The 17,587-nt window shown below is 35.6% G+C and overlaps 2 protein-coding genes across 6 annotated transcripts in view; one reads left to right on the top strand and one right to left on the bottom strand.

The window, feature by feature from the left end:
* Nucleotides 1-5,989, top strand: part of AVEN (apoptosis and caspase activation inhibitor) — a 74,136-nt gene extending 68,147 nt beyond the window's left edge. For all 3 annotated transcript variants that reach the window (XM_015864788.3, XM_085549047.1, XM_085549048.1), the window contains exons 3-6: nucleotides 707-777; nucleotides 3,535-3,630; nucleotides 4,106-4,451; nucleotides 5,598-5,989. In XM_015864788.3, the coding sequence (XP_015720274.1) occupies nucleotides 707-777; nucleotides 3,535-3,630; nucleotides 4,106-4,451; nucleotides 5,598-5,716 (632 nt within the window). In that variant the 3' untranslated portion in view covers nucleotides 5,717-5,989. The remainder of the gene's footprint in view (nucleotides 1-706; nucleotides 778-3,534; nucleotides 3,631-4,105; nucleotides 4,452-5,597) is intronic.
* Nucleotides 5,990-6,065: 76 nt separating this feature from the next.
* Nucleotides 6,066-17,587, bottom strand: part of RYR3 (ryanodine receptor 3) — a 164,034-nt gene continuing 152,512 nt past the window's right edge. For all 3 annotated transcript variants that reach the window (XM_085549030.1, XM_085549031.1, XM_085549032.1), the window contains 10 exons: nucleotides 15,971-16,013; nucleotides 15,309-15,436; nucleotides 14,496-14,556; nucleotides 13,354-13,500; nucleotides 12,189-12,323; nucleotides 10,571-10,727; nucleotides 9,518-9,582; nucleotides 9,326-9,426; nucleotides 7,582-7,633; nucleotides 6,066-6,969 (listed from right to left, as the gene is read on the bottom strand). In XM_085549030.1, coding sequence (XP_085405156.1) covers nucleotides 6,874-6,969; nucleotides 7,582-7,633; nucleotides 9,326-9,426; nucleotides 9,518-9,582; nucleotides 10,571-10,727; nucleotides 12,189-12,323; nucleotides 13,354-13,500; nucleotides 14,496-14,556; nucleotides 15,309-15,436; nucleotides 15,971-16,013 — 985 coding nt within the window. In that variant the 3' untranslated portion in view covers nucleotides 6,066-6,873. The remainder of the gene's footprint in view (nucleotides 6,970-7,581; nucleotides 7,634-9,325; nucleotides 9,427-9,517; nucleotides 9,583-10,570; nucleotides 10,728-12,188; nucleotides 12,324-13,353; nucleotides 13,501-14,495; nucleotides 14,557-15,308; nucleotides 15,437-15,970; nucleotides 16,014-17,587) is intronic.

The raw sequence follows: 17,587 nt of genomic DNA on the forward strand, positions 1-17,587 counted from the left end.
TGGAAATCTGGTGTATTTTTACAGCAAATTAACTGATAGGGCTGTCTGTCCTCTCTGATCCCGTAGTTAAGGTTCCATATGTAGTTTAATTAGCCCTATTTAATGGTGTGGTGTTTTGTTGTTGTTGTTGTTTGCTTGGTTTCTAATTCAGTCTGTTATATACATGAAATGAGGCTTTGGCTACTGTGCTTTCAGTGCCTTTTTTTCCTGACCTGCCCAAGTAAGGGAAGAGAAAGTCCATAGTTTTAACTGCTGCCAAACAGTAGAAAACATTTACTTGGCCACTACAAACTGATACCTGGAACGTTTGTAATCCATTTTAGAAGAGACCTGTTGAAAAACTGTTTCTCCAGCACATTTAAAGATGCCCATAAATGACACTCTCAATTTCATACATCAGTTTCCTTTTATCTACTATAGACTTTTCAGTGAAGTTTTTCCGTGTCAACATTGCACCCAGCACCACGTCATTCACCTTTGAATCTGTTGTGCCTTTTTCAGTACTCTTTATTAAATAAGAGGAATAAATGAAAACATCATTCAGTTGTGCTTAGAGAAGTTTACTGTTTCGAATTCAAGCATCATTCAAATTAAACACAAATTTGCTGAATGTTTGAGGTTTATTGATTAAAAATATGTTTCCGTAAAGCTTGCAGGGAGCGAACTATTTAAATAATTAAAATATTTTCTTATTTCTTTTTTGCAGGAAATTCCTTTACACAGTTTCGATTTGCTGAAGAGAAAGACTGGGATACAGAGAATGCATACTGTAAGCAGGTAACCACATTTTCTATGAAATTAATTGCCTGGCACAGGCTGTGTAGGCAGTTGTGCGTTCAGTATCAAATGGTATAATGCAATAATAGCACTCTTTAATTTATAGATATGTTTATTAATTTGTTTCTTATGCTGGAGGCTCTTTAGTCTTGTCCTTTTCTTTCCTACTGAAGAACGTTCAAGGCAGCAGGCTCGGTTTTTCAGTAACATTAAAAGAAAAGAACACAAACCCATCCAGAGAAGGATGAGTAAGGGGTATAAATCACCTCGTTCTGCTAACATATAAGGTCAGCCTTCCATTTTTAAGCGTATTCAGGAGTTGTCTTTAGCAAAAGGACTGTAATGGGACTTATAGCAATATATTCACGTATTTGACTTCAAAGTGTATTGTCATTAATTTAAATTAACAGTGCATATTCTCTACTACAAAATTCAGTTCCAGAATGACTGTGGAACTCAAGATTTGAAATTTTTTACATGTGGATTCTCTGTGCTAATACTAATGAGAGCAAAGAAACTGTATGTACTGTTTTTTTATATTGGAATAATGGAGAACATGTTCATCTTTAAGCCAGCTTCCTCCCATAATCCACCTAAATCATTGCAAGATCACAGAATCATAGAATTGCTTGGGTTGGAAGGGACCTCTAAGATCATCTAGTTCCAACCCCTTGCCTTGGACAGAGCTGCCACCCACTACATCACAGTGCTAGGGGCTCCAGAACTCTCCAAATGAGGCATCACACGGGCAGAGTATAGGGCAACGATTACCTCTCTCTACCTGCTGGTCACCCATCTATTGATGCAGCCCAGGATACTGTTAAGGTTCCAGGCTGTAAGCACTCACTGCTAGCTTTTGCCTTTGAAGCTTTTCTTAAAATTGCTAGAGAGCTGTGCTGGAATCTTTCTTGAAACATTTATATGTATTTGAATTTTGAACTTTTGCTTCTTATTTCCTAAATGATTGAAAGTAATTATTCCTAGGGCACTGATATTTGAAGTTAGATTAAAGTTGCAAAGTCAAATTAAGGTGAGGAAATACAACCAAGTGGCTCATACAGCAATTTTTTAATTCATCTTGTGTTTTTTTCAGTGGGATATGGTCCTTCAATGATTTTATATTCTTATCAGTTTCTTCCTTTCCCAGTATGTAGGATGCCAGTAGTACAGCATATGACCTTAGCTTCCTTTTCTCCTTGCATATCCAGAATATTAACTTCTTTGTGATTTCCTCCTAGGCTTGTCATTAAAACATTTAGCTGATCTGAACATATTAGCTCATTTATATGCTGAAGCCATGGTGAGCAGAGTGAAGATTTGCATTGCCAGTCAGTTTCAAAGATGCTCTGTCTACCAGTGCAGAGACTGTACAGTTGGGGATTTGGTCCGGCACTGAATTATGAAGTGTGCTGTGGTGGGCACATTCTTTTGCCTCTGCCCCTAACTCCTCCTCATTCATTCTGCCTCATTCAAATTCTGTGCTTCAAGTAGATCATGTCTTTAAATTCTTCTTTTAGTCCTGGCCCAGATGGCTTCATAGCATGAACTGGTTCTTCATGTTCTTTCTGGTCTTCAGCCTTTAAGTTTCTTGCTCATCTTTTTTTCACTGAAAGACAGATTCATTCCGTATTTTCATCCCAAATCCACTGCTCCAAGTTCATTGCCTCTGCCTCTTAGTTGACCTGCTTCTGGTTCTTTGCTCATTTGTGCATATACAAGAAGTTATTATAGAATCATAAACCGAACTTAATGTGAGGGAAGAAAACAAAGCAGAAAAGGCATACAAATAATTGCAGAATGAGTAGATATTTCCCAGTCTTTATGTGTAGAAAGGAATGGCAAAGACAGGGTTTGGAAAACTGTGGAATTGAATTGTAATGGTGGCATTGGCACTTTGTTATTATTATTCCTTTTTATAAAAAGCAAACCTGAATTTGCTTTGTTGTCAATAGGAATGTTTCAGAATGCTGCAATTTAAAAATCAAACAAGCAGTAATTATCTGTTGGGTTTTTTTTTTTTTCCCCAGTAAAACTGGCAGTTCCAGCAACAAAGTATTTCTCTGCTTATTGTCTTGCACAAATAGCTGCACATGCCAAGAAGTGTTTATAATTCTTTAAATACTGCTTTCATCCATTTGTTTCTGTTTCCTTTTTATTCAAGCACCACTTACAGTGAAATACCTACTTGGATATTGAATTCCTATTTCCATTATACTTTCTCTCAGCTACTCTTTTCATCATCAGCCTTTCCTCACTCCGTGCCTCTATTTTCACCTTCATTCACAATATTTTATTCACGTTAATATCTTTGCAAGTGTATATGGCTCATAGCTCTTCTCCAGTGCACTTAAATGTTATTCAATGATATTTGACATTTTACAATTTTTTGTTATTGGATTCACACGATTTCCCTGCTCTTGGCAAATGTGTGGAAGCCGCAATCTCTTATGGCATTGTCAGCTTGTGGGACTGTTTCCTATTCTGGATTTTCAAGACATTCATCCTCTGTTTTTAACTAAGCAATGATTTGCTTTTTAGTTGTTTAGCCAGATTTAGCCAAAAAGCTTTTTACGTGTGTACTTTTAGATCCATGAATTCCTGCTATTATTGCCAATGTGTTTTAGATACAGTATATTTTTAAATTGGCCTTCACATTCATACAGTATGTGGGTGTGAAACAAAGGGACGTAATATGTGAAGACAAAAACAATTTCAACTTTTTAATGCAAGTGTGCTGTGTGTTGATTTACATTTCAGTTTCCTGCACTTTCTGTTGACTGCCAGTCATTGGCCCAGGCCCTGCAGGAATTGCCTCTACATCTGAGATTGAATGTAGCTGCTGAACTTGTTCAGGTAACTCTGAATATTTTAAATGATATCATCTATTCTAGAATTTTAACTTTAAACCTGGTTTTCAAAAGTAACACAAATGCATTTTATAAGTAAATTTATTTTTGAGGCTGGTATGTGAAGACCCCTCTATCAGCCCTTTTTATGCTTTATTGGTGGCTTTAAACAAAATGCTCTGTGTGCGGTGCATTGGACTTCAATCTGAGTGACATGGAATTACTCTAATGTTTTTATCTTTGCTTCACTTTTTAGCAACTATTAAAAGCTTGCAATAAAATTTTGAAAGTGCTTTCGCATTCTTTCCAATTAGATAGTTAGTTTAAGTTTGATTTACTGTTCCAGAGAGCCAATATAAGATAATAAGATAAAAATAATAAAAGCAAAAACAAATCCATCTGCTCAAGCAGTGGAAAATGAAGATTTTTAATATTCTGTTTAATGTAATTGGAAACTCTGAACTCCTCTTTTGTATTCTTAGGCATCAACACCCATAGAGCTCCCACAGATGAAATCTAAAGTTGTTGAAGACAGCAAGAGGAGAGAGCTATTTCGACAGTCGTTGTCTCAAAGGGAAACGGTGTTGGTCTCCCAGTCTGTTGGCAATTCTGCTGCTTCATCGGAGCCTGGAAATAAACGTGGTCCTGTGACAAGTGCAGCAGAACCATTTCAGAGAGCCCATCTACAATCAAAGCAGGAGACTGACCATTTGGATGAAGAACTGGATCGTCTCCTGAATCTGGATGCTCCCATTGATTCTGAGTCAGGTGCATTATCCTACAACATATCAACAGAGAAAGATCTGAAAATGGAAAGTAAGGAAAATGGTAAGAGTTTGCTTTCTTCCAGTGCCTCTATTTTTTTTTCCATTGTTTTGTCCATTTTTTTTTAAACTCCTAACTTGCAAGTACACAGTTCTGCTATCAGTATCTCTGTCACAGGGCAATTCATTTATCTTTGGCTGTGCGCTGACCCACTCACCTGAAGTTTCACCACTGTCATGATGTTCATTTTAAGAATGAGTTCCTGTGTAGAGCAGCACTGGTCTTATGATTCAGCCAAATTTGATTTTATTGTTTAAATAAGTACCGTTACAAAATTTTAGCCAGGGGAAGACTAAAATAGATTTTATGTAACATTATGAGCCCTTAGTCCTCTCTGATAATATAATGAAGACCTGATAGCTATTTCTCATAACACTAGAAATGTTATTTTTAAACTTTACTGGCATTGATAGTACAAATGGAACTTTTTAATAGACACAGTAGACACACAGTTCCTGTTGCAGAAATTCAGTGAGCCACTGGAATCTGTACAACTGTTTGTTAGCTCTGATGGAGAACAGTTGTAATTCTCCTTCACATACAATGATGTTAAAGAACTGGAGCATCTCTGATTTTTGTGTCTGATTGTTCTGTTGTGTTAAAAATTAAGTCCAAAGAGAGAAATAGCTGAAGACATGAATATCACCATGTGCAATATAGTAAGCCTTGTCTCTGAAGAGAATCTTTCTTTCATTCTACTGGCATATACACTCCAAAGCACAGTGTAAATCCCTTAAGAAAACAGTGCTGTCAGAATATGGAATCGCGTTCATCATGCAAATATGCATTGTGATCTGCTCTTGTGGTCCCCTGCTGCTGTCCTACGTTAAGGAAAATTCTGTTTATGTCAGGATTGCGAATAGATTGCAGTAGGGGTTCACTTACTTAGAAGCAGTCTGCTGTGGCTCAGGTCCTGCCTCCCCTTAAATCAGGAGGAAGCTACATTGCTATGGTTGAGCTTATCAAACAGCCTTGTTGTTGTTTTAATTGTTGCTACTGTTTTTGAAATGTGACACACTGTTATTCTTTAAGGGAAATGATGTTTCAATAAAATGTAACCAGTCATGTATTACAAAGCAAACTGATGAAGGAAAAACAGTACAGAATTTTTTCCATGTTTTCAATGGTCTGTTCTTTTTGCTTTTCTAGACCCTCCAACTGCAGTTGTGCCAGAAGAGAAAAGCACAGCAGCACAGCAAGAGCAGAAAACATCCAAAATTGTTACTGAGGAAGAGCTTGAAGATTGGCTGGACAGCATGATTTCCTGAAACCAGTATTCCGTATGTGAATAAATGAATATAGTCAAGTAGAAAGTGGGATCCTCCTTTAGCTGTTCTTTACTTCATTTATCTATCTATCTATTTCACTTGCCTGGTTTTATTTGCAGGCACCTGAAATTCTGTGCCGCCAAAATTTGACTGGGTATGATTGATTATGTTGGGATTTTCTTTGCTTAAAATATAGGCTGTGCAAACTGCTGAGCTGTTTTCCAGCTTGTACTACATGCAGTCCTTCAAATAAAGCAATGAATGCACAACAAATACATGGTTTTAATCACCTTCAGCACGCGGAATTTCTGTATTGCAGAAAAATCAGAAAGAAATTACAAAGGTAATATTTGGTTTATAATATTTTATTGCAGTGGGCACTTTCTACTAGAAGAAAAATAAATGCATAAACCTTGCAGCTTCTATTTGCAGGTGACAATAGGGCATTGTTTTATTTTGGCCTATGATTTCAATTGTATTCATCTTGGTACAGGGTGTGTTTTGTAACAGCAGCATCTAATAAGCTGTAATTGAAGGTTGTATACAAACAAACTTCAAGTGCAGTTTCGTACAGAAAGACAGATAAGCAATACAGTCAATGGATCTTTTCGTCTAGAACATTAACAAAAAGTTTGCATAGCTATGTCTACGGAGGTTTTAAGGCACTTAATGATTCAAGGTCAACAAAGTGTTTGAAAATGTTTCTTTTTATCTGCTTAAAGCTTTTCAAGCTGTGTCTTAATACATTCACTAGCAAATACTCTGGGGCAAAAATGGGACAGCACTTAAAGTACTTTTTCAGAAGCATGGCCTCTGATGGATGTTCAAGTTCTTAAATGTCAAATGTTGTACAGTTAAGACATCTTCTAGCCCTTTCACTCTCACCAAATGCTAGGCTAAATGGTGTACTTAAAAAGTTGTTAGAATATCAGAACATGTTTGAATTGGAAGGCTTGATTTGATACTGGCATAGATTTTTCTTTTCAAATTGCAATTCCAACAGAAGACCGTTTTCATACGTGGTATGTACAGAAAGCCAATGAAATTGTTTCAAATTTTATGTATGTCTTCAAGTTTAAAGACATTTGATGCAAATAGAGGCTGAGAATATACATCATGAAAAGGAAGGAAGTTTATATACTGGATCTTCAGTTATATTAGCCAAGTTGATCCTCATACTGTTTCCGGAAGCAGTCTCCTGCTGGGAAGAAATCCCAGCATCTTTCTTGGTACATCTTCCACACAAATGACTCCTGAAAGTGACAAAGAATATTTATTTTAAGATTTCTATTTAACATTTATTTTAACTCCTTGCAGCCAGTGCTCTAAACTTTAACAGTAAGCAGTTACTGTGCTTATTAAATAAAGCCAAAACAGTGCAGGTAAGTGAAAATTATTCAGTCCAATTTTATCACAGCAAAGCTCTATAATCTGCATTGCAAAGTTTATTTTAGTTTCCTTGGAAAACACTGAATTATAAGGTACTTTCACCGTATTAATGTAACAGCTTATTTGAAACAAGCTATAATGAAATCTTATTTATTTTGCTTATTTACATTTAGGACCTAACAACACCGAACTTACACATGTTCATATACTGTCTATATATATGTATATACAGGTATAGGCTATAAGTATAGTAATGTAACTACTGATAGCTGTCTTCTCCAGGCACAGTATAGTGCTGTATAGAACAACCTGCTGCTGCATATAGCCTTTTTTCTTGCTCCAAAATCTCAGGAGTGGGATACTTGTCTCCACTCTGGTGGTACGTCAGTTCCACCTGGTGGTACGTAGCTACAAGGCTGGAGAAGGAAGATGCATCTTTCAAGACAAATATTTAGCTTTTATTTTTTTCAACTCACCTGACCAGTATGCTCAGTCTCATCCTTGTTTATGAGGTACATTAAGAAGAACCTGAAACAAGCACATGGAGCAGGTATTAATGCAGAAAACATAATATTTCCTCTAACCTTTTCTAGAATGGGATTTGATGTTCATGGTAGCAGCCAGCATATAAATGATGCTCCTAGGCTTTTAGGATGTGTTAGAAGAAAATGCTATCTTTGGGAACTTCTCCTGTGAAAGTGCTAACAGCTGTACAATCTGTAGAAGTGGAAAAATGTATTTCATCAGATTCTTCCTTTCAGTGCTGATTTATAGTAACACCTGACTTGGGCCTACATATACAGCTTTTTTATGCTCCAACTCTGCCATGTTGGAAGAAGTTCTTATAGTATCTATGCGAGAAGTATGGTAGATTATGAGCTTATAAGGTAGATGGCTTGGAAATCTTGGTGCAGCCAAGTAGGACCTATCTTATCTCAGGTACTGCTTGTGCTCAAATGTACAAAATTGAAGTAAGTGGAAAGGCTGTAGAGTACTAATGCAGGTCTGTTTTATGTGACATTGTTCTTAGATAGCTGGTTTTTGATGTAACATGTTTGGAATTAATACGTTTTCATTTAAAAAAAGGAACATATACTGACTTTTTAAAATCTTCTAATTAAAAAGCAATCTTCATAAAATATTGTTCTCTACATATCGTAATATTTTTAAAAATGACAGTTTTTAATTTACAGTGAATGACAGGATCCCACATGCCAATCAAGTGATCCAATATAGTAGGAGAAGCTTGGAGGCTGTAGATTGGTAAAACTATGGATACAAAAGGAAATCTGACTCACGTAAGTAATGTGTATTGATTCTACAGAGTCAGCTACTGTGCAAGGAATAATGCAACGTAGATACCAAGAGGCACACTATTGTTTGGGTTTTTTTTAAGCTTATATACAATACTATATTTATTCCAAAGCCAGATTTTATAGAAGGACCTACCAGTTCAGTCTCCTTGGTTCGGCTGGCATATGATGTTCATGTACTTATCATTTTTGTGGGGGTAAATAATGCCACCAAATTCACTTTTCAGTAACTCTCTTTGATCTGCTCTACACTCACTATTGAAAGTATGAAACCACTGTCTCAGGAGTCTTGGCAATAGCCTGAATGTATACTGGTGCCAATTGGTTAGTGGTTTCAGAAAGCTGCAGTACTGGTAAGAAACTACAGGATCAGGTTTGTACATTATTTTTTGTAGCTTCTTTTCCAGGAATGCATTTTTTCATTATTATTTTGAACATAACACGTAGAAACCAAACCAAAAACCTTCCTTCTGCTACCGTGAGCTCTTGTAGATGCATTCAGAATTCTCTAATCTGGAGGCAATGAGAAGTAACTTTTTAAAATCAGCAACAATTTTCAATGTTTTTAACAATATGACCAAATCCCCAGAAAGTCATAATTGTCTTCTAGACTAAAACAACTTGCTAGCTAGTAAACTGGTGTTCACTACCCTTCCACATATGTGGCTTTCCTTACAGAGGATTGAAGGGGACAAAAGGGGTTGATATGCCTTCAGGTATCATTCCATTAAGCTAGCTCATGTAGAGCAAGTACTTTAAAGATAAAGATAGCTCAGAGTGTAGGAGGGGAAAACAGAAAGGAATGGAAATATTCCTCTGTCTTAGGACACACAAAAATATGTGCTTCTAAATTACATTTGAGCTGAAATCAGGTCTCATAATAATTTCAATAGTAAAATATACTTACAGGTAGTTTGCCAAGTTGTGTTCCTGCAGAGTATGTGTTTCGAAGCCGTGTGGGGTTGTGTCAAAATAGTCGTTGCCAATTCCACAAATAAAGCATTTGGTCTGGAAACACAATTTGTGTTCACAAATCAGTTATAATTGTAAAAATCTAGATTAGTAAGAGAAATGAAGAAATGTAATGTTCTTCTCATACCTCCATATCTTCTCTCACTTGTTCTTGCTGGTCTCTTAATTCACCAAAAGCATCAATAATCAGACCTGTTTCAAATGGATAGGTTGCAACAGTTAAGTACTTAGCAATACTTCTATTTCAAGTAGTGCAAAAAAGTAGCTCTAGTAGACATCCTCCATTCTATTTGAAGTTCGGCATACTTCCGTACAGGTTGAATAATTCAATGTTAAATGTATCAATTTGCAGCCATCTTATATTCATTTATACTGCACTCTCAGCAGTGAGAATTTCTCTTAAGCTTTTCCTTTTGTTGAATGAAGGAGAAATGGGTCCCAAAGACAATCACCACCCTCCACCCAGTTTGTGATGCTGCTTCACATTTCAAGCGTTATTCTTTCACCTCCAGTGCATTAAGAATAAAGCTAGGTCACTTGAGGTACTGCAACTTCCGTAATATCTAAAAGATACAGACAATTTACATTTTTTGTTTGCCACTAGACTGCCTGAAAACTGGTTTGCTTTACTTTTTTTCTTTCCTACCTTAAGACAGTTTATATAAGGAGTGTTCAACACTGACAGTCATTCAATATATGTCTTCTTCTCTGCAAGCCACAATTGCCAACAGATTAGAACTGAAAATCATCCTCTAACGAGAGGAGGGAATGGGTATGTGGCCATGATGCCTTGTCAGAGAAAAAAACCCAAGGGGAATGACTAGCTCCAAACTAATGCTGTGAAAAGAGCCTACAGTAAGTCTCTCCAAGTTTAAATGGTATTCTTAGCAGAAAGAGTGATCCTCCACAAACTGTCATTGCTGAGGAGCTGTTGAGATATCATAAATGCTGTAATCAAGGTAAGTTATGTTTCTAGTACATTGTGTAATATTTGGTAGAATGCATTATTTATAAAACAAGTTTATAATTATAACTTTCACAGTTAATGACTTTACCAGCTCAGAAATAAGCCTTTAAAGCAATACTGCATAATTTACCTTAAACATAAATGTTATTTAAATGCACTGCAGACTGAATTACACTTAATTCTGACAGTTTCTGCTAACTTAATTGAAAATACCTTGAATAATGGCCAGTAGGATAACAATGACAAAGAAGAAAAATGTGATGTCGAAGACAATTCGATACATTTCATAAGGGTCTCCAGCAGGATCCTCAATTTCATCCCCGATGCCACCACCAGCTCTTACACCTACATACATGTGGAATAGGTAACACTAAAAAAAAAAAAAAAAGTGGGAAATTTTATTTCTCATGAATTATTTTGCCCTACTCATTCTTTTACAAAAGTTATAGAAACAGAAGAAGTAATACCATTCCTCACGTACCATACACTGAACCAAAACTGGTAAGCATCTTAAATAGTGTGTTCTTTTCAAAGTCTTGTAATGGGATTCAGGAATTATTGTTAGAAAATGTTGATATATTATTCACAGCAGGTAAATCTGTCTGTGCTTAAGTGGTTTTTGGATAATTTCATTTTGCGGTACTAGATGTAGTTTGTTTCAGTATATTTTAAATTATTTATGATCTCAGAAACACGCTCTGTTCAGTTTGATGTGAAAGAAATCACTTTATAGGAATGTTGCTGTGTTTTATTTTTTTAAACATAGAAGCCTTCAAGGGTTGATCTTTAAAAATGTGGATTCTTAAACTATGTAAACATTTTACAATCTACCCATCGATGTAATGTTTCTGTCTGAATCAGCTACAGAATTTTGTAATCCACCTTAAGTAACAGAATATAAGATTCTGACACTAACTAGGGTTCTGAAATCGTATTAGACAGCAGATGTAGTGCTAAATAATTACCATGAAGTGAGACAGCTGGCCTTTCACAGGCAAACACTAAACAAAACTATACGTCCATTTCTAGAATGCAGCTTTACCCTTGATATGAAATGCATTTGCCATTTTAATCACATTTAAGTCAATTCCAATTTGTGTTTTTGCCTCGCTTGGCAAAGTGGTTTAAAATATGACCAAGTTGAATGATTCCCATTAGTACATCCATTTTATGACCAGAACATTAAATTCAAGCCCATAGAGGGATCATTTAAAACAGTATCACTCAGACAGCTTTCATACTTCATATCATTTGTACACGTGTGTTACACTGACTGTTTGATTGAAAGTTTCAGAACAGAGAAAATTATTAGTTGAAATATGTTGCAAACCTCTATTCTGAGGTATCTTTCTCTACTTTTGCACTTAAAGCAGGCAGCGGCTGTTCCATGAAAGAAATAAGGTGTCCACAAACTCAATATTGTTGTTTGCTGTTGCAGTAGGTGGAAATCATAAGGGAAATTATTAGTGATAGATTATCATTCCCTTTAATACTCCCTTTTGTACTCACCCTTGATTTCTTCATGACTAAATTATCAGCTGTAAGCAGGCTGAACTGTTCTTTATGTATGCCTCAATAACACAACTGCTTTTAGTTTTTCACAAAATTTGTTCCATGTACTTTGAGTATGTGCTGTCTCTACGAGAATTTAGACCACAGGAGAACGCAGAGAGAATTTTAAAACTGTAAACATTTTGAAAATGACTGTATAGCAAGAAGGAGAGATGGATGGGTTTAACAATGAAAACATCATTTTATATGATATTGGGCTAGATGATCCATATAAGATTTCAGAGTGAGATTTGAAGCCTGCTAGTGGTGTTTTACTTACTGTCATCATGTCATCACATTTCATATCTGGTTCATCTTCATCTTCACTTTTATTGTAGAATTTGCGGAAGAAGTTGAACGCCACAACAGTGTAAAGATACACAACTACAGCCAGGAGTCCTACAGTAAGCACAAGCTGTATATGGAGACATGACATGAATGTAGGTTTCAATTTGATTCCTTCAAAACTGATGAACTGGCTTAGCCTTAAGTATGGAAGAGATATCATAGGGTGTGCTTCCCAAGAAGGGAACTAAAGAGAAAAGTAATGACAGCTTTAAAATATCCCCATTGCTTGGATAAGTATACAGGTTAAGTGGCACTCTAAACTGCTTGCATGCAAAACAATATGGAAGATGGTCTCACAAAGAATATCTAAGTTAAACTAAGGAGGATGCTTTTATGACTCTTCAAAAAGTTACATTCCTTAATATGTTCTTACATGCCTTACAGACAGTAAGAATAGACTTAGAGTACATGCTACATTTGAGAACAAATGAAATGTGTTTGAAATTGAATGTTTGGGGAGTTTTGTTAGGTTTAAGTTTCTCAACTGTATTATATATTAAAAAAAAAGCATTAATGTAAAGTTTGCTTTTGTTGGTATGTAAACTTACACAGCACAAAAATCAAAGACTGACACCCCATACAAGATTCTACAATTAATTTTTGAATAGGATTTTAGCATGATATTTTTGGGACATAGTGACATAAATAAACTCCACAATGCAGAATGTCCATTCCTCTAAGAACATTCTTACTAGCTAAGTATTGAAATCTCAGTTGTTCTCAGATCATTATTACCACTGTAGCTAAGGAGAGATTGTGAATTCCTGTCAGTTATCGCAACCACTGTGTTCAACATAGAGCATACAGAAAAGTCTGCTTAGGTCATAATTTGTACTCAAGTATTCTTCTGAAATGATGCATATTTTTATTGTATACAAAACAGTTCTAGTAATCAGCACTCCTTGAGTATAGATTGTAATATTTCTGTAGGAATTGACATGTCCTAAATGTGCTGCAGAGGACTTGGAGGAGTCTGCTCTTTAAACTATTCATTATCAAAATGGATTGTATTGTAATATTTCCTAAGTAGCCCAGAGGACTTTTACTAATATTGTTACAAAGTGCATTAATTTCAAACCTTTATATGTAATACTAACCTGTTTGCCATTGTGAGTGACAGAGGACAAAATAGTTCGCAATGTCTTGAATCCCATAGCAATGTCCAGCAGATGAGCAGCAAAAAAGAAATTGTTGTAGTGCCCAAGGATAGACATAGTTGTGTACCAAGCTAAGTACAAAAATGACTGCAGAGAGAAGGAAATTTGGAATGAAGTAAAGCTATAATGATCTGATTTTAATGTAGTACAAATAATGTGATGCAATCTGAATGCAGCATCTCCAGTACACTTGTTCAAAAAGACCGTCTCCTATCAACTCCACTGTTCATTTAAACTGTGTTTATTGCTTAGTTATGCTAATGAGAACTCTACATATTACATATTTAAATACAGTTTTCAGCATATATGTTATGAGCACTGAAATCCCCTACCTTAAAACTGGCTTGGTTAGGAAGCTTGTTACACAGCACTTAGTTTTAAGACTGATTCTGAAGAAGGTAAAATGCATTATATTATTTTTAAAGCACTTCAATATTTTTAAGTCTCAAGATGCCAAGAAGACATACGGCCCACAATACAGCTTATTTTTAATGAGTAGTGAACCTGAATGCAGTTTGATATGATAGAAAATATCTTATTCATAAACAGTAGTTCAGTGTACTTCTAGCGTATATTGAATTTACACTTCTTCACTTCCTTCACCTTGGTTTTCTCTTTACTTGGGTGTTCTCATAAAGATACAAAAAAGAAAATTGACAGGAAGGGGTATTTTAATGTACTTTTGAGCCTTTCAGAGGAGGCATGAAAGCAGAGAATTAACCAACCATATAAAGCAAATTCAAGAATAAAAAAGGGTAAGCTTCTTTGTGCTGTATTTGATCTGAGAAAAGACACCTTTGGTTGCTAATGTGGTTTATTCAAAATTAAATGAATGTAGCTTTATCTTCCCAAATGCTGGCATTATGTTAATGGTGACTAAGTATTTATTTCCCTTTGGAATCAAAATTCAAACACAAAGTCATTTGCTTCAAGGCAAGACAGAAAAACTATTTTAAAAAATGGCTCCATAATTCAATACTACTCACGCAAAATATATTTGTCTAATATAAAGCAGGTATTGGAAGACGTACATTTGCATTTAGAGTAAATCAAAGAATATTCCTCTAGGTTAACATACTTACATTATCGGTGAAAACAACACCAAGCTTCCAAATGTGGTACTTCGTATCAATGGAACTTAGCCTAGGAAACACCAGATTTGAAATGCATTAAGTTACAATTCAAGTTACAAACCAACTGTGTTATGCATTTCATATGCATGTTATTGGAGGTGGTGATGTGTATTTGCTGTTTAATTATCTGGGCTTTTTAGATACTTCATTTTTCAGAGAGAGTTCTTTTAGTCTCAGCATCTATGCAGAGTGGAATGATTTCACTAGCAGTGACACTGGCCTGTTCCAGACTTACAAAAATTAAAAAGTGTGTTAAAAGTAATGAGATATGCATCCTACCTGTTGGAAATTTAGATGGCAATTGTTCCCTCTAGTGTAAAATGTTGCCAAAATTACCAAAAGAAAAAGTGATAATGTTTTCAGTAACCATTGGAAGATAATTGGTGAACAGAAATCCTTTTGCATGTCTTATAAAAGCCAAACTGTCATAGGAGCCTAAATCACCAATGAAATTATGATTGGGATACTTACAATCACTTGGATTCCTGACTTCAGCAATTAGGGAAGGCATCTCTGAATTTTGTCTAGATATCTGACATGTAAATACCTGTTATCAATACTTTTCTCTCTGTTGGTTTGCTTCTTTTGTGCGTGCCTTAAAACACACTTGCTTATTGTAATTCTTCATAAGGAAGACTTAGCCATTTGAATTTTCCATACAGAGGAAAGTATCACTACAATTTCAATATAAAACCCATTTCTTATCTTTGAAAGGGAAGCTACAACAACATACAATTAATCTGTAAAGTTCTGAAGTCGTACCATGATACAAGAGATGCTGCTTCTGGTTCGCTCTCTTCCACCGGACTGAAATCAAGGGCGTTTTTATCCAAACCCAGAAGTTCTGCTATACGCTCTGCTCCATACAAGTCTCCATATTTGTTAATAACCTAAAAATGGAAGGAAAGAGTTTTTTGGTCAGAGAAAGACTTCAGTAACTGTTACCTTAAACCAGTAGCTGTTAGAAATTAAAAATTAAAAAAAAAAAAAAAGCAAAACAAAAACTATGAGCCTCTCCAAACCAACCAACCAACCCACTCTCTTGCAGTTAACATTACTTTGAACAGTGAGAACTCCCAAGAGGACCAGAGATAGGTAAGGAGCATATGAAAGAAAAATAGAAGCATTAAATGCCATTATCTGAAAGCTTCTGTATAATTTATCATCATTTAAGCTGACATGTTTTTCCTTTTTTAGGGGATGAGTGGGCTTTATATACTAAAGATGACAATGGCTTTAGAATGGACCTAGATGGCTGATTGACAGCACAAGGTTATTGAGTGTGTTGAGGAACTAAACCAAAGCATTCTTTCTCCCTCCCTCTTCCACATACACTAGGAACTACCTGTGCACTGGGAGATGTACCACAGCACTGATTTTCACAAACATTTCAGTTCGCAATTATTTGTATATGAAAAGCTCACCTTTCGTTTTACAAATTTATCCCAGTAATTGTTAGGAAAGGACCTGCATAGATAAGGCAAAAATATTCCAAGTTATCCAGCTTGTAATGGGAAAAACAAAACAAAAAACAATAAAAATTCACAATCATTGCAGATTCTGGTATGATTTCATTCACTCATACTTTGAATTAGGAGAACAATTTCTTTTGGTGTGAACAACAGCTACCAGGGCAGCCTCTTTGAAACAGTAGTCACTGTATTATCTTTTTTTTTTTTTCCCTTTAGTTACAAATGTGATTTGCTAAAAGAAAAAGAAGAAAAAGAAAAAGCTACATGCACAAAACCTGCAGTGATGTTTTGAAAAAAAATCAGATAGTGGTCACTTTGCTCTCAGGTGTTATCATATTGTTTTCACAGGATCTGGAAGTTCATAACAAAACAAGGTTAAAACGTCATTCTAGAGCTGCAAGACAGTTCAGTTAAAGAGGTTTTTCTAGTCTCTGCTTCTGAGCAGCCATATCCTTCTTGGTAATTACAAGACAAGCATACAAAAGAGAAAGAAATGGAGCAGTAAATTGCAACTATTTTAGGTGTCGTACATTTTTTTGAAAATTCCCTGTTTTGTTTTTTTTTTTCTTTTTTTTTTTTTTTCAGTCATGAGCAACCACGATGCTTCCATAAGCAACTGGATTTATCTAGGAAATCTACAGCAGACACTAAGAAATACAACAGCTGTTACCTACATGAGAAAATGTTTTATGCTATCAGTGAAGATTCCCTGCCCTTCAAACTGATCTGTTCTTGAACTGTCGTAAGAATAGAGGTGAGACTGCTATTCCTAAGGACTGACAGTCTTACTATATTTTATGTGGGTTTTTCTCTCTCCGTTTTTTGGATGTTGCTGGAAACAGTGGTGAGTTGTAGCCACCAGACTGATAACTGTGGAAGAGGCAGGTTTGAGGCCTTTTGGCCTTTTTGCTGCTCCACAGAATGAAATCTAATACAGGCGAGTAAAAAAACGAAACAAAACAAAACAAACAAACAAAAAAAAACAACACAAAAATCTCTTTAAGCTAAAGGACAATTCTGATAAAATGAAGATAAATAAATAAATAGATTCAGTGACACAACACATTCTGGTCCATTCCTCTATACTGTTACTTCTTTCTTTGATTTCTTATGCCTGTAAGCCAAGTTTGTCCCTATTGGAGGCAGTTTGTGTGTATATCCTTTCCAGGGTATCCTGTCTTTTAAAATATTTTTTTAAGTTATAAAAAGCAGAACTCAGCATATTCATAGCAGTGTGTACCCTCCAGCAATGGGAACCTGATGATATAGCCACTAAACCTTATGAGTTAGTTCCCATCAGAAGGAACATTTCATTAGGTTAAATTAACATTAATCTTTCATTTAACTTAACTAGATAGTGCAGCATGCTAAGAACAGGCTGTACAGCGTGTCAGTTGGAATAAGCCGGCAATATATCATCTTATTAATTAATTCATGCTTATTTTTGCTGAGGATAGGCTGGCTGAGCATCTAGATAGCTTTCTAGTATTTATTTTACTGCTGTTTATTCTGATTTTCCAGCATTCAGCTGTCTCCACACAAAAGAAAAGATCATTCTGGATTGAAAAA

Source organism: Coturnix japonica, chromosome 5 (assembly GCF_054131305.1).
Source record: "Coturnix japonica strain WE chromosome 5, WE-NBRP24, whole genome shotgun sequence".
Classification (NCBI taxonomy): Eukaryota; Metazoa; Chordata; class Aves; order Galliformes; family Phasianidae; genus Coturnix; species Coturnix japonica.